Source organism: Hibiscus syriacus, unplaced genomic scaffold, assembly GCF_006381635.1.
Source record: "Hibiscus syriacus cultivar Baekdansim isolate YM2019G1 unplaced genomic scaffold, ASM638163v2 tig00111427_pilon, whole genome shotgun sequence".
In the NCBI taxonomy this organism is placed as follows: domain Eukaryota; kingdom Viridiplantae; phylum Streptophyta; class Magnoliopsida; order Malvales; family Malvaceae; genus Hibiscus; species Hibiscus syriacus.
The window spans coordinates 5127496-5143825 of NW_024063088.1; the positions used below are offsets into that span (position 1 = coordinate 5127496).

At 33.7% G+C, this 16330-nt stretch overlaps 2 protein-coding genes and 2 long non-coding RNA genes across 5 annotated transcripts; 2 read left to right on the forward strand and 2 right to left on the reverse strand.

Moving 5' to 3' along the window:
- The first annotated feature begins 482 nt into the window (after positions 1 to 482).
- LOC120163070 (ubiquitin-conjugating enzyme E2 2-like) lies at positions 483 to 3495 on the forward strand. The gene is made up of 6 exons (XM_039173090.1): positions 483 to 623; positions 1409 to 1542; positions 1657 to 1682; positions 2394 to 2483; positions 2975 to 3063; positions 3245 to 3495. Exons 2-6 carry the CDS (start codon positions 1418 to 1420, stop codon positions 3371 to 3373), a joined length of 459 nt encoding a protein of 152 aa, XP_039029021.1. The 5' UTR covers positions 483 to 623; positions 1409 to 1417; the 3' UTR covers positions 3374 to 3495.
- On the forward strand, positions 579 to 15636 carry LOC120163071. The gene is made up of 3 exons (XR_005519619.1): positions 579 to 700; positions 13607 to 13611; positions 15623 to 15636. It is a non-coding gene; the product is annotated as an uncharacterized LOC120163071 (long non-coding RNA).
- On the reverse strand, positions 3688 to 6584 carry LOC120163069 (probable LRR receptor-like serine/threonine-protein kinase At1g14390). 2 transcript variants are annotated; one of them, XM_039173088.1, is made up of 7 exons: positions 5234 to 6584; positions 5032 to 5165; positions 4715 to 4958; positions 4423 to 4616; positions 4286 to 4323; positions 4093 to 4204; positions 3688 to 3999 (listed from the first exon to the last, which is right to left on the reverse strand). In XM_039173088.1, the coding sequence occupies exons 1-7, from the start codon at positions 6435 to 6437 to the stop codon at positions 3766 to 3768; spliced, it is 2160 nt and encodes a 719-aa protein (XP_039029019.1). In that variant the 5' UTR covers positions 6438 to 6584; the 3' UTR covers positions 3688 to 3765. The 2 variants fall into 2 exon arrangements, with proteins under 2 accessions (XP_039029019.1, XP_039029020.1); XM_039173089.1 differs by having other exon boundaries at positions 3689 to 3999; positions 4093 to 4220; positions 4314 to 4323; positions 5234 to 6574.
- LOC120163072 lies at positions 9248 to 13818 on the reverse strand. The gene is made up of 5 exons (XR_005519620.1): positions 13548 to 13818; positions 12429 to 13047; positions 11762 to 11839; positions 10298 to 10930; positions 9248 to 9523 (listed from the first exon to the last, which is right to left on the reverse strand). It is a non-coding gene; the product is annotated as an uncharacterized LOC120163072 (long non-coding RNA).
- Positions 15637 to 16330: the final 694 nt, after the last annotated feature.

Consider the following 16330-nt stretch of genomic DNA (forward strand, 5'->3'; position numbering starts at 1 on the left):
TTAGAAGAAAGGAGTTTATTGTGTAAGAGATTGATGATGAAAGAAGTGTTTTGTGTGTGTAAGAGATGAAAGATGTGTGTTATGTATGTTAAATTTTTAGTCGTTGTAACTCATCACATCGACATGATGAGTTCTATTGAATTTTTAAAAATAAAATTATCCGTTTAACAACGGTCAATCTAACAGTCAACACATTTAAAAATTTTTAAAAATATTTTTTATTGGACTCGTCATACCGCATGACGAGTTCCTTAAGATATATTAAATTAATTCAGATTGTGAAACTCACGTGACAAACCTATTAAAAATATATCCTATAAAACTTGTTATACCAGCGTGATGAATTCTATGACATTGTACTATTTACCGTAAATTTCAAAATAAATTTTATATTACCTATTGGGACAAATAATCCACCAACCTGAATTATTTGCCAAATCCGCCTCACTCGGTCTACAATTAATCAAAAGGAACGAATAAATAATTGTTTCTCTGATATTATATTCCGTTTTTTTATTGGGAAGGAAAAATTGTTCCTTCGTTTATCATCTTTTGTTAACTCGTTGTGATTCTGAAGCTTTCTTTCGGAGAATCCTTGTTAACTCACTGCGTTTACTCAGAAAGTAAGACCCTTTTTCTCTCTCCTCTTCATTTTGTCGTTGTTTTCTGTTTCTTTGATTGGATTTTTTCTTCCTTTTGGGTTTGATTGCTAGATAGGTTGAAGCATTGGGTTTTTTTATCGTTGTTATTGTGGTTATGGATCTTGTGTTATGTAAGTTTTAGGGATCTAGGATTGGTTTCCTTTGGGTATTAATTAGATGTGTGTTTTTCAGCTGATCTCCATGGTGATTTTAACTCTTTATGGTTAGATTCTCTTAGATATTTTTAGACGCTTGTTTTATCTGATATTTTTAGGAATGAATTAGCTTTAATTTTGATTAATTTTTCAGTGGTTGTGATCTGCTTAATCCGTGTCCAGAACAAAACTTAAAAGCAAAAGTATGGTTTATGTCATCTTTGCTCTTTCTCTTCGTTGCGTAATGTATCCGGAGAATTATAGTATCATGTTTTCCTATATGATGAGTCTGCAAATTGTCTTTTCTCCATGATTAGAGCTTGAATTTCAAGTTGGAATTGTTTAGTTCAAATATTCGGGATTGCAGTTAGAGTTTCTATTGTGTGTTGCATGATTAAATCTCTGCTTGCGTTTCAAAGTAGAAGATTGAGGTTTGTTTGTTGATCTGCTTGTAAAGTTACAAAGCAAATCTTCTAACAGAACTTGGCATAGTTCCGGAACTCTGGTTTTAAGCTAATATGTTTGATGTTTATGTTAAGTAACTCTAGTTTCTTCTATTGTTCACTATATGCTAGTTGTATTGATTTGGGTTGGCCTCCTTTAAATTTGCAGGCGGTGAGGATGTCAACTCCATCAAGGAAGAGACTGATGAGGGATTTTAAGAGGCTGCAACAAGATCCTCCTGCAGGAATTAGTGGTGCTCCTCAAGATAACAATATTATGTTCTGGAATGCTGTTATATTTGGGTATGTGGAAAAATAAGACTTGAACGACGATTTTTTTGTTGTTTGAATTTTTGCCCTTTTTTATATGAAGATTAAGTAGCATTGTGCTAACGACTTTGCTTAATGGATTTGCAGGCCTGATGACACCCCATGGGATGGAGGTAAAGTAAATTCTGGTGGATATTTCTTTCTGAAGTATCAGATTTCATGTATGTGTTTGGTGTATTTGTTTGCTTGTCTCTTTAGAACATTGCTATGTGCGTATGTTGTTATGATCTTATTGGGCACAAGTCTCCAGTAATTCTACTGCCCCATACTCATTATCTATTTACTATGCATTAATAGGTTAATTGCTTTACCTCTTTCCTTTTTTTGTCTACATTTTCTGTATGGTTTTGTGAATGGTGAGTTTCCCCCCTATAATGAGGTAAGTTTTGGCCTAAAAAGTAGAACAGAGTTTCTGTGAATCTTATGAGCAGGTACTTCATGCAAAATACTGAAGGTTAGATTTATTTGATAGGAGTGGCATCAGTAATGGTCACTTAAGAGTTATTCTTCTTGTTAATAATGAAGCAGGTGATGTTAAACAATCTTGTGATGGACTAGAACCTTGGGGAAATTTTTGAGATCCTATGACCCTGAAATCATTTTAAGAATGCTCTTAAGAAATGGACTTTGCCCTTTCGTCTATGCATTTGAATCTTCAAACCAGGACTGTGATTAATGGTTGTGCTAATTTCTCTTGTAAATTTTAGTTTGAAATACTAGTATTTTAGGATCATTTGAGCTATTTCTTTGGATAATTTATCATAGGATGTAGGTATTTGCTAAGAACTGTGAATAATCTATATCTTGATATTTTGATCCTTCAGGTACGTTTAAACTGACACTTCAGTTCTCGGAAGATTATCCAAACAAGCCACCGACCGTTCGTTTTGTATCTCGAATGTTCCATCCTAACAGTGAGCCTCCAGAAAAAACCTATTCTTTAGCTACATTGACATTTTCATTTTCATGTTTTCTTGCGTACCCTGCAGTTTTAAATTTTTTACCATTATCTGTAACTTGTAAATAATTAGTGTAAGATAAGCTTATCCTTTCTTTCATGACAGTTGTAATGATATATAAGGTGAACTGTAGTGTTTATGTTTGTCACCCATCATGCTGTTATCTTTTATCCAGGCTATACCTTTGAATCAGTAAACCTAATTATTTGAATACTTGTGATATATGAAAGACTAGAACCCTGCTCAAATATCCAATAGGTACCCATTTTTTTTATAGTTGTTTCTGTCGTAGGCACGAGCCATCCGCTTACATATCCAATAGACAATTTCAATGTGATGTGGATTAACATGTTACATGTTCAACTCGGGTTTCGGTTTTCTTAAATTTGTGAGGCTAGTGTAGCTGATCTTGTTGTAATCACTATTTTATCCTTCGATTTTTTCAGTTTATGCAGATGGAAGCATCTGTTTGGACATTCTACAAAATCAGTGGAGTCCAATTTACGATGTAGCTGCAATACTGACATCTATTCAGGTAATGGTACAGTTCTCAGACATTCATTTGCAGCTATCAGAGAAGTATAGTTTAAAGTATAAATATGATTCTAATTCAAGCTTGTCATGATCTACTACTATCTGCCTCATGTTGTTGATATTGAAACACTGGTTGTGCCTTTGAAAAGCTGGCTGTTAATGATATTATTTTGTGTATGCAGTCATTGCTTTGTGACCCAAACCCAAATTCTCCAGCAAATTCCGAAGCTGCCCGGATGTTTAGTGAGAATAAGCGTGAATACAATAGGAGAGTGCGTGAGATTGTGGAGCAGAGCTGGACTGCTGATTGACAGCTCACCCGCTCATGGATCAATAATCCGATGCCCCTTTATGTCTAAATAACATTGACACTGAAAAGATGTGTTGCAAACTATTTAGACTTTATTTATTATGTTGGTTTGTTTTTTAAGGACGGATAACGCTCCCTTTTATTGAAATGATTTGTCGTATCTTCATGTGCTTCGTTTGTTCGATGGGTGGTTTAAACTTTCTTTTTGGTGCAAAAAGCCTTAATGGGGGGATGATGGTGGACCATGTTGCCATGTGGGGAACTTGTCATGATGTTGATTTTGGCAAGGAATCTTGTGTAAATACAGGTGGAAATGCATGCACATTTGTTTGTTTGTTTTTTTGCAACAGCTGTAAAGTTACAGAAGATGATAATTCATGGTTTGCTGAAGTATTACAAATATGTGGCAAGGTTTCCGCTGCTGCTCCATCCTTCCTGAACTTGGATCGAGTATTGCAAATTCCAAAGAACGTCTTCAATAGAAGGGCGCTTGGTTGAATCTTTGGACAGGCAATTGATGGTGAATTGGACAGTGGTTTTCATCGAGCCATATGCGAAAGTGCCCCTTATCAAGGGGTCTATCACACCTCTCAACTTTGCTGGTCCTTCAGCCAAGCTCTTTTCCAGCTGCAACTGGAGCATTTGCAACTGGTAATTCAGTGTGTTTTGTGTTTTTATAAGCGCCACGTGAGAGAAGTAGAACAAATAAACTTCTCATACCTGATGTTTAAGCTCATCCAGTTCACTTGTGAATGTTGCCAGTTTCCCTGTAATAACTTGTAGCAGAAGAATCCCCAGTTGATAAATATCTTCCTTCTCACCATTCTCATCACTGCAGGAAGGGTTTTGAGTTTCAAGTTGTTGCATTGCTTCGGTGGAAATTGAAGTGGACAAGATGGGAGAGAGACATTACCTGCTAAGACGATTGGCAAGGGGGCTTTCTGAACCTGTCTGCAATTACAATAAGGAAACACATGAAAAATTACAACATTATCAAATTCAGGAATAATGTGAATAGTTGCAATGTAAATTTGCTATTGTTTACCATACCTTAAGTGGCAAGGGGATGTTATAATCACTAATTTTGGCAGTAAGAGTCTCATCCAACATAATATTATCAATCTTTAAATCGTTTCCGTAAATGCCAGGTGAAATCCCTGTGTGCAAGAATTCGACTCCTCTTGCAGCTCCGATGGTGATTGCCATTCTCTGTGGCCATTTCAGTATTTCTTTCTTTCTCCAATCTGGCATATCAAATCAAAAGTAAATTGTCTTCTTCAAGGACATAAAACCAATATGCTTTTGTCGTGTCGGCCAAAGTATTTGAGGGGTGAAGCTTTACCAGTAAGATAGTCCTTGAGTGATCTGTTGGAAATGTGCTCAAAAACAATAAACACTGTACTGGCAATGTTGGGATGGTCCTGATAAGTAACAATACAATGTCCCAGAACGCTAACCAAATGCCGATGCCTTAGCTTGGACAAAACTTCCATGTGTTGCATCAGATTTTGAGGTGCATGCTTCTGCTTTAGTTTCAAACATTTTACCACCACCACTGAGCCATCTACAAGCCAACCTTTATAGAGCTGCAAACATCAGAAGTACCCAATAATTCAACTTGAATGTAACCTTTAATGACATTTAGCACAAATATTTTACCTGTCCTTGGGATCCTTCTCCCATAAAATTTGATGGGTCGAAGTTGTAGGTTGCATCTTCAATTTCTTCCAAGCTGAAAACACGATATCGAGGAAGTCCAATTGCAGCCGATCTCATTGTCTGGGGAACACGCCCTGTGGTGTAGCAAATTTGGTGTTGAGTTGATGCTTTTGAAGAAAGGCACAAAATTAGATGGTCTTACTTGAATCAATGGCTGGTTTCGGAGAGCTACGAACCGACATTTTGTCTGCAATGGATCTGTCATCATTTGCATCTTCACATCTTCTTGATCTTCTAACAATGACCAGAATTAACAAAACAATAGCTCCTGCCATGACAACACCTCCAATGATACCGAGTATTAGGCCAAAGTTGATCCCGGGCTCCTGCTTCTTCCGTTCGACTGGTTTAACAGCAAATGCTTGTTTGTTGCAGACAGAATAAGGATGCTGGCGATTCAATTTCTCAGCAGACAGACAATTCCATGAACTAAAGACTGTCCTGTTCTTGGAATTTGATCCTATGCATGATGGGAGTTTTCCTATCAAATGGTTGTCTGAGATATCCACAAAGGTGAGGCTCTTACTACAAGATGTGGTCGAAGGAAGTGCCCCGCTTAATTGGTTTTGTGCCAAATTAAGATACTGAATCGAAGCCATGGAGAATAGAAACGATGGGATTGGCCCGACAAATCTATTGGAATAGATATCCAGCTTCTGAAGCCGATTGAATCTCTTCAATCCTGAAGGGATTTCAGATCTAAAAGAATTGTTGCTTAACGTTATACTTACAAGACTCTGGCTTAATGAAGGAAGTTGAGGTCCAAGGCGATTGCCTTCCAAGCTCAGCTCTTGAAGGAATGTTAAGCTTGTAAGATCCGGAACACTCCCATTGAATAGATTGTCAGCCAAAACCAGACTGGTTAGATTCCGGAGCCAGGCAATCTGCTTTGGGATCTCCCCGGAGACGAAATTCAAGGTCATGTTGAGAGATTGGAGTGAACGAAACCTGTCGATTTTTAGTGGTAAGGGACCCCATAACCCCAAGGACACCAAGGACAATGCTTTCAGATCAGACAACCTGGTGAGGACAGTGAACAATGCATCAATGGAGAATTTGTCCAACAAAGCCGGTCCAGCTGAAGAGCTCTTGTTTCCAACGATAGTTAACTCAGTCACTCGACTGTTTAAACAGACGACGCTGAGAGAAGGAGAAGGAGGAAGATAACACAAGTTGGTCCATCTTGTCCATCCTTGAAGAACTTCAGGGTATTGGAGGAGTCTTTTAACTTGGAAAAGAAGCCTGGTTTCACTTGGAGTAAGGTGAGCTATTGAAACAGGAACAACCATGAAAATTGCAGAAAGCAATAAACAGAAACCAACCCTGGAAGTCTCCATTCGTGACATCTACTTGGTTAAAACTCAAAAAACGAAGATGAACATTGACAAGTGGTGGTAGAAAACATTTATGGGAAAGGGAGAATCACATTAACTTCATATGTTCAGTTGCAGAATGCAGATATCTTTTAAGCACATACAGCTCCAAGAAATGAAGTTTTCATCTAAAAAAGACAAATATCTGATCTGGGTTTCGGCACTACTTATTAAAGGTTACATCTGATCAAGTAGGAGCCACAAAACTATAGGATCAAGCAACTACTTTTAATTTTACTAGACTTGACCTTGTTGTAAAACACTTTTAATGACAGAAGATGAAAAGCTGAAGAAAAGAGAACTGCACCATGCAAATGCAATGCTATTATGGCAACGGGATTCGATAAAGCAATAAATAAACAAATAAAAGAGCACAAAAAGCAATGCTCATTGGAGTCACGAGGAGTTCACGTGTCTAAATGCCCAAAAATACTTTCTTTACATCGTCTCAAAATTGAAAGCAGTGGCCGAGAGGGGAAATGGCGAGATCTTGACCGTTCTTCCTGTGTCGGTGAAAAAGTTGTGAATTTGTCATTAATGATGTATTAGTTTTACGTCATCCCTGTATTATTATGATTCCTTTGTAGTGATTGGGATCCATGCTGTGTTTTGTTCTCACCTTAGACTCTTTTTATGCATCAGAACCATGGCTTTCTCTGCAATAATATTATATGATGAAGCCATAGAGCATGTTGTCATGCAGTCATTATGCATTAAGGGAAGCACAGTTTTACAAAGCAAAAGCATAAACAATTGTAGATCCATAAATATTTTTCAGGATATTTTTCAGGATGAACACATATATATTAATAATAATAAATATTCATATGAGATAATCAAAGATAAAATTTTAGGATAAACACCATTAATAAAATGAACGACTAATGTAAAAAAATTAAATTTCAGAATAAGCACGTGCCCACCCTAACGTACAGTAGATTCATCACTGGGCATAAGGATGCACATGGAATGTCTTAGAAGATGCAAATTTTCTAGAAAGAAGAAAATATGGGTTTACTTTTTTCTTATTAAAAACAAAACTATTCATATTATTTACTGGTAACGATGGTATGGCAGAAGAAGAGGCTAAAGACTTTTTCATAGAATATTAGTAAAAGGATAGAACTAGAGGTTAAGAATAATAATAGTTAATATTAGGGGACAAGGGATGTGATAGGAGGTTTAAGGAAGGGGGTAATGTGGAATGTCAACTTTTATGGATAAAAGAAAAGGTTAATATGATTAGTTGTGTATATTGATATAATTTTTTTTAATTATATTTAGATATAAAATTTATAAGTCTTGATTATTTTAGTAAGAATATTTTGTACAAGTATTGATGATGTGATTATATGATAAAAAATCATGTTTAATATGCGTACACGTATGATATAGAAGTGTATATGAAATTAAAAGCATACTGATTTTGTTAATTCGACTATATGAATGTGATTAAGTTGATTTTCTGTCTATAAGGTACATGTATATATTTAGAGACGATGCAAGATTATATTAGGAGAGATGAACTTATATAATTTTAAGATAGACAAACTTATAAAATTTTAAGGGATGAAAATATACTATAATATATGAGAATTTAAAATTTTCAGGGATGGTTATCTCTCACTCGCTCCTCTTCTATTCATCTTATCTTTGTATATATTGTGTATAATATATTTTAAAAAAAATTAAAAATTTATTATTTTATAGGTTTGATATATTTTTTAATTTTTATATAATACTTCAACCTTTTTAGTAATTCAATTTTTTATTTCTAATATTTATTTTTATAATATTTGTTTATTTTTATATTTAAATTTAAAATAATTTTTATTTTTTAAAATTAAATAAACGTGAATTTAAAAAAAAAAATTGACTCTCGAACTCGATTAAAAAATTAATTTAATCTATTTGCCATATCAGTGCAACCGTAGATCGTCATGTCAACAGCTTAGACTACCATTCAGTATCATAAACTGACACATCAACATCGTAATCATTAGCATTAAATTTTATTAGTTAAAAGGTAAAATTAATTTTTTTCCTCAATTTAAGAGTCACGTTCATTGTAAAAATAATCTAAAATTAATATTCATTTTTATAGAAAAATTGAGAACCTCAAATTTAAAAAAGATAAAATCAATTTATTTAATATAAATTTTTAAAATCGACAATGAAATTGATTTAAATGTGTAGATTGAATCAATCGATTTTTATTCGATTTTATCAGTTTAATCGACTTTTTACTTAGGTATGCCCAACGGTGTATTCGGTTCAGTTCGGTTTTCTACTAAAAATTAAACCGAACCGAAATAAAATATTTTTTAAAATTTAAACCGAAACCGAATGGTTAAAAAACTGAAATATGTGAAACCGAATTTTTCGATTCGGTTCAGTAATTCGGGTTTCAATAAACCGGAAACATTTTTTTAAACCAATCTCAAATGTCCAAATACAAGCCATGTACAAAACCTAAACCCATCAGACCCAATACTTTAACCAATAAACCCAATCAACCGGCCCATTTAGCATTACATCAAATTCATCTAATCCCACAACCGATTTACAATCAAAACCCAGGACATACCCACATGCAGAATTAAATACAGTTAGGGTTTTCCCCTTCCCATCTAGGGCCGTCCAAATGAGAACCATTAAATCTAAAATACTTTTATTTTCAATGAAAAATTCACTTGAAACTATAAATTAAAAAAAATTACTTTGCAGAAAACACATATAATCCACATATATAATCTTAGTAAACACATATATAATCCATACAAAATCTATAATCCACATTGCTATGGATGATCCACATTCCACATCTATAATCCATACAAAACTATAATCCACATATTGTTCGGTTCACACTACAAATTAAACAACCAAAGCAAAGTGTAATTCAACAATCAAAGTTAAATAAAAACTTGCTTGAAACTATAATCATCCATGCATGAGAGAACAACCAGCAGCCTCAAGCTTTTCTTCTGCAGATGCTGAAAACTTTTCAGCCTTCAAGTTTAGCTTAACAGTCAGCTCTCCATCACCCAGATCAGAATCTAAACCAACACATTAACGAATCAAAAACAGTCCATATTTTATGTTAAAAGCAACATTATTTCACATTTTGATTAACAGCATAGAGTGGAATCTCAAATGCCTATGATAAATGCAAGGATGGAATAAAATTATAAATTAGCTAAAAGGGTGCATGCTCGACGTTTTCAAATAAAAGGGGAAAAACTGAAACCGAAATCAAGTGAAATGAAGTTAACTTGTTCTAACTTCTAATTTGAACGACCTAGCTGAATCTGAGATGTAATTTCCATTTCCAACACAAATTTTTCATTAACTACCATTCTAGTGGCGATCTATATGAATCCTATCAAAAGCAAAAGAGGTTAGACTGAAGATACAAATTAAAAACCAGATTGTGTATATTAAACCTCTTTCTAGGATACAGTTCCTAAATCTTAACCAACAATTATTCTAGGTAGCATTAAAGAACATGATCAGCATAAAGTACAATTACAGATGCCTTAGATGAAAGCCAAAAATGGAATAAAACTACAAATTAGCTAAATCAGTCCACGCTCAACGTTTTCAAATAAAATAATGAAACGGACAACGAAATCAACAAGCGAAAAATATAGTTAACTTATTCTAATGAAAAAACCTAGCTGAATCAGACAAGTTATTTCCATTTCCAACACAAAAATTTCATTAATTTTCCCTCCAGGAAGGATCTTATTTGAATCCTATTATTCTCAAGCAAATTCAAACAAGATCAAGCAAAACAAAGAAAGAAACACAGGGAGAAACCGGAAGTCTACCTTCTGGAAGTCTTCGGGGGCGACACCGGGAAGGTAGAAGCAGTGAGAACCGTGGACCAGAAAGAGGAAGAGAAGCGGCCATACGATCGAGATGGTCAGATTGTTCATAGAATCAATAACGGCTGAGGGCTGAGTGACGGGCTGGAGAACAGTGGAGAAAATATCGCTTATGGATAAGGCCGTAAAGATAAGTGCCTAAGTGGGTAACCGGGTGGAGACTGAACCAATTTTTTTATCCGGTTCAATATGGAACAAATGGGTTCATATGGAAAATCCGAACCGAACCGAATTAGAAGATTTGAATATTCAAACCAACCCGAAAACCGAACCGAACCGTTTCACTCGGTTCGTGTCGGTTTTTGGGTTTTCTCGGTTTCGTTGCTCAGCCCTAGGTATGGGTATAGTACTCAAAATCCTAATGTAGTGAAAATAGTTAATCAATCATGGAAACATTATTTTGTTTATGCAGGAAGAATCAAAAGTTAATCTAAGCAATACTAGCTTCAAGAACATTCGTGGCACATCTGCACTTCCAGAAGCTGTAAGTATTATTTGTAGTGGTGGTTTGCCATGCGAAAATGTGGAACTTTCCAACATTGACATTACGTATGATGTATAATGGACCGAAAGGACCTGCAATATCCCAATGTAAAAATGTTAAACCCAAAATCACCATGACACAAAATCCGCCGGCATGTTCTACTCCCGTACCAAAAGAACTCTAACCCCACCATTTAAACAATCACATGAGTATAAAAATTCAATGCCTCATGTACTAATTCATTTATATAAACATTTTATTTTATTTTATTTTAATTCAATAATATTCAGAAACTATAACATTTCATTGGTTAGCTGACCCGATTTTATTAATAATAAAAAACTTGAAATGACTTGCAAATTTAAAATATAATAGTAAGAAGTATCCTCAAGGAACATAAAAGACTCAAAGTGAAACTTCCTTGAAAACAAGAAGATATAATTAGGTACAATCAAAGCCTATTCACAAACCAACTAGAAAGAACCAACTATGTAAAAATAAAACAAACACAGAAGGGACCAAAACACCATCAAAGAACTCACAGGAAAAAAAAATCAACAAATGACACAAAGAAGTATATTGATTAACTATGACAATGGCCAAGGAGTCATCAAACCAAATGCCTCCATGAAAACATGTAGAATCCTTACAGAAGAAACACAATAGAAAATTGTTTACATCAAAATGGAAACATGCCTTTTGAAATGAACATTTAAACATGCCTTTTGAAATGAAACAACCGAAATGTTTACATCAAATGGAAACATAAAAAAATCTCCACTCCACCGTTATCCTAAAGTAAAACACTGTTGGAAAAAATAATATTTAGAGGAATAAAGTTTTACTTTATTCATTGTCAACTTTTAAAGATATGCATGCATCTAAAATAGTCAATTTCAAAGATTAATAGGAATAGCATTTACAGTGACATTTGCAAGGGATTCTGTGTTAGCTGACCCAACATTAACAATATGGACTATAGGTGACATGCTGGTATAAACCTAAAACAAGGAATAGAAATTTGATTAAGATATATGCAACAAACATGAAATTCAAGGCCATTGAGAAACAAGCATTTAGCTCATTGAATGCCAACAATTAAAGTGCAATAAAATAAACAATGAGATAAAAAAATAAAAATCCACTTGTACAAAAATATTTCCTTCATTTGTAGTTTAAAGAAGTTAGTCTAAGTTGATTTCCTTAAGCCCATATCTTGTAAATCATTAGAGAATGGTTTACTCGACTAACAATTGTTACTTTTCAAGTTAAGTCTTTTTCCATCTTAATTCCTTGAATTTTAAGTCTTCCCCATTATCTGCACTTTGTAGGTCAACTTAGGTGAGTAAAGGAAAAAAGAGTCGTATGGTCATCACACACTACCAACCTAGTTACAAGTGCATAAAACCATTACATGAAAACTTAAAACATTAAAGCAACAGAAGACCAGACAAAGCAAGCATGCATCAAATCATGTACATACAAGTTGAAAAATGGCATTTGTGCTCACAACCTTTTTAAATCAATCATGATTGCACACCAACTTCAACACCTAATAACATTAATAAAAGAATCAAACACAAGAATCACCTTAAAATTTGTTCAGTATTCTGCACATTTCATACTATAGGTTGTTTCCTATAGCACCTTCTGCATGGATCCAGTCCAGAAGACCTATAGCACTTATGGACACATACTGTTAGATGCCCCTGAATGCTGAACAACAAAAGATGAAAAATGATAAGAGAGAGAAGATATATTGAGATTGCACTCGGGGACCAGACATCTAAACTGAAAGATTGAATAAAATCCCCAAAAGGATAGAAACATTCAAATCAGAAGTGGAAGACACAAGATATTAAGCATCTATGTATATGCCGTTCAGGATGTATATGATCATATGTGGTCAGAGTTGAACAACATAATTGTTTGCATGTGGAGATCCAAGTATTTATTTATCTAATAGTAAATATAATATACGAAGAAGGAAATATTAACCCAGCATATAATCCCTTTAGTCCTTGCCCTTTCCATATTGAACATCCAGCTTGGAACATTCCAGTGTAATAACCATACATTTGTTCACCAGATTTCATTCACAATTGGTCTTTCATGATAGCAGAATTCCAAGAGTTTCCTGAGCCTTGAAGCTGCTTGCGCTGCTTAATCACTTCACATGGAACATATACAAAAGAACCAAGTGTATCACCTGAAAATCAGAGAAATACAAGATAGAAATCAGAGATCATTTGTGCGTTTCAATTGCTGATTATTATAAAACATAAAAGCGTTATTCCCTCCAATGCTTTATCTATACAAATCTAAAGCAACAATAATTGAAACAACCAATATTTACGTCTCCAGTGGATGAGAAACAAGCATCATCAACCGATTGAAAACACTATGTGGACATCAAATTTTACCAAACTGGAAAATTAAAAAATATGGGGAGAAAAGAAAATAAAAAACATCATATACCATTTACATCAGGGGGAGAAAAGATATTCGTATGGCACATTAAGAGAGAAAATATTAATCACTGAAACAAAAACATAGCAGAGTGCACTTCACTGTTAAAGTTGGACCAAAATAAGAAAGGGGCCCAAAAGTTAGCAATAAGTAAATGTTAATTGCCCCATAGTTGTAACTAGTTTGAAAGAAAATTCAGTGGAGCAATTTCACAAAAAGATAGAAGTTCCAGAAGAGCACCAACAGCTCCAGCTATGAAATGTGCCCAGTAGCATATGGAGGTGTTTCTGATGCTACAGCTTTTGTGCAGGCAGAAAACGACCCATCATGAAATTAACACATAGTAAAACAACAGCTAAATAACACACATTGGAGTGGCAGTCGCATCTTATTATCAGCAAATCCAGTATCAACAACTTCTTATATTTCAAACAAAATAATCACAGGAAATCAAGGAATTGAAAAATGATCATTAGATTTAATAGGAAATCTAAATTCAAATGGATAATCTTTAAACATACCTTTTCACAAATTCATTCCTTGTTGTAAATGCAATAATTTCATTTACCTCTTCAATGCTCATCACCTCACCAAGCTTAAATTTTAGTAAATTTGAATAATCAAGAAATGCAGCAGACTTGTCCATCCCAGGAATAAGCGACAAGTGCTCAACCTTTTCTCTCAGACATTCCATCAAAACGAAGCCTGAAAGTTATTAAATTGAAATCATAATTTAAGAATCAAGTTCAACTATACCAATTTTATGAAATAATATGCAAAATCTGGAGCTTGATGGAATTGATTCACAACGCAAAACACAGAATTCATGTCCTAAGAGCCTAATAGAGAACAGATTCATGACAGAAAATACAGTAAGTTCTAATATCAGTCTCAGACCTCCTATGTTCTCACCAAACGTTGGTTCAAACCACAAATCACTTTCAGCAAAGAGTACTTCTATATACTATATTACTGAATTCCAACCCAAAACCAATACAACTATGCATACAAAATTTACAATAGTTCGGCAGCTTTTCCATTTTAAATGAAAAATAAAACTTAAAAATATATTAAAAACAGCAAAACAACAACTAGAACAAAATTCACAAATGAACCCTAAAAGTCATACTGAAGCGTACGAGGGAAGTGAAATTCAAATCTGAAAACACTAAAGCGTACGAGAGAGTGAGAGAAATGAAAACGTTAGGGGAAATAAATAAAAAAGGAGGAGAAGCCTGACCTGCAATAAAAAAGAAAGAGAATAGCAGACATTGAAATGACGGAGCTTGGAATTGCTGAAAATTCAGTGATTGTTTCTTCGATTGATTTTTGCTCAGATGACGATTTCAACAAGTTCACTATGTTACACTGTTCTTCGAAATTCAACATCTTATTCCCCATTCTTTTTTTTCCCTGAAATTTTCTAGCGATATTTAGCAAAAAGAGTAAAGAATCTTTTCTTGAGTGAGTTCCTATGGATGAGAATCCAATGGGTTCAGATATGCTGCTATTTATAATTTTTATATTTAATTATGTATGAATAAAAACCCTTCAAATAAGAACCGAAGACTAATAAGATTATGATGTCTTTATGTGAACAAATGCTTACAATATTTAGCGGCGTTGATGCATCAATTTCGTTATTTTTCTACTTATTTATTGTTATTAAATGTTGATATTAAACACTAATACAACCTTGTGTGACCCGCCCTGGATATGATCTACATTATTCATTGTCCGATAAAATTAAATTAACCCCTAATCTCCTTTTTGATTCGATTAATTTATTTTCTGTTATTTATATTTATGCCCTTTAAATTTCTATTATTTTAATTTGTTCCTTTACTTTTCAGCATTTACATTTTAGTTTTTTAAAATCCAGCTTTGATTTCCTACAATTTCTTAATTTAAGCCTTATGTTATGATTTCTTTCATTTTAGTCATTTACTTAATGTTTTAATTTTAGTTCTATATTTTTAAATTGTTTAAATATTGGTCCATGTTAATGTGTTAATTGTTTTTTTTATTTAATTGCTGTCTTTAATTTCAATTTCTTTAAATTAGTCCTAGAGTTTTAGATTTTAAATTAAACATTTTGATTTAGTTTTTTAATATTTTAGTCTTAATCTATATTACTTATATTTTAATTTAGTCATTGAATTAGGTGAATTCTTAATTTGTTCTTCGCTTTTGCTCAAAGTCCTGAATTAATTATTCGAATTGCATAATCGATTAAAATTAATTAGATTAATAATTAGAGCCTTAGTTAGATCTAGTCCCTTGACTTTAAATTTTTTTCACCATTTAGCCCTTAGACTTTTAATTAGGTTTTCTTTTAACATAATTAATTAGGTTTTTAATTACAACCTTCACATTAGTTTAATTTCACTTTAGTTCACTAATTTAGGGAGTAATCAAAGTTGGCCCTCGCCTACATGCTCAAGGGACTATTTTGATTATTTGATTTAATAATAAGTTAAAATCAAATTGGATTAATATTAGAACATACATTTTTAGGTTTAGGCCTCTAGATTTTTAATGACATTATTTTGACAACTTTTAGGCTTGAAATCCTTTGACAAACTCACCTAGTTAAATTAGGGTTAGTTGATTAACTTATTGATTGCATATATTTTCAAACACAAGACAATGTTCACTTATGAGTGTGTCAATAGTATATCTCCCACAAGTATGCTCAGGGGTGACTACTGGTGATTCCCGAAATAGGTCGACATCCTTTTCAAAACCGCATCATGATTTTCTAAAATATCGAGGCAATGTCCGGTTATTGGGCACAATAGCTTATCTTCCGCATTCGATGCATTCATGCTAGGGTTCGAATGCTATTAGCTTTAATAAACGAATATCCTTTTCAACTTTGTATCCGTAATGATTTTTAAATTAAATGAAGTTCGAACTCAAAAGTTTCAATTTTAAATATAGGGCAATCAACAACTACATCAAAATGGGTTTTTAGCGGCTTTTTTATCGACGTTTTTTGAACAAACTCCAGTAAATACTCG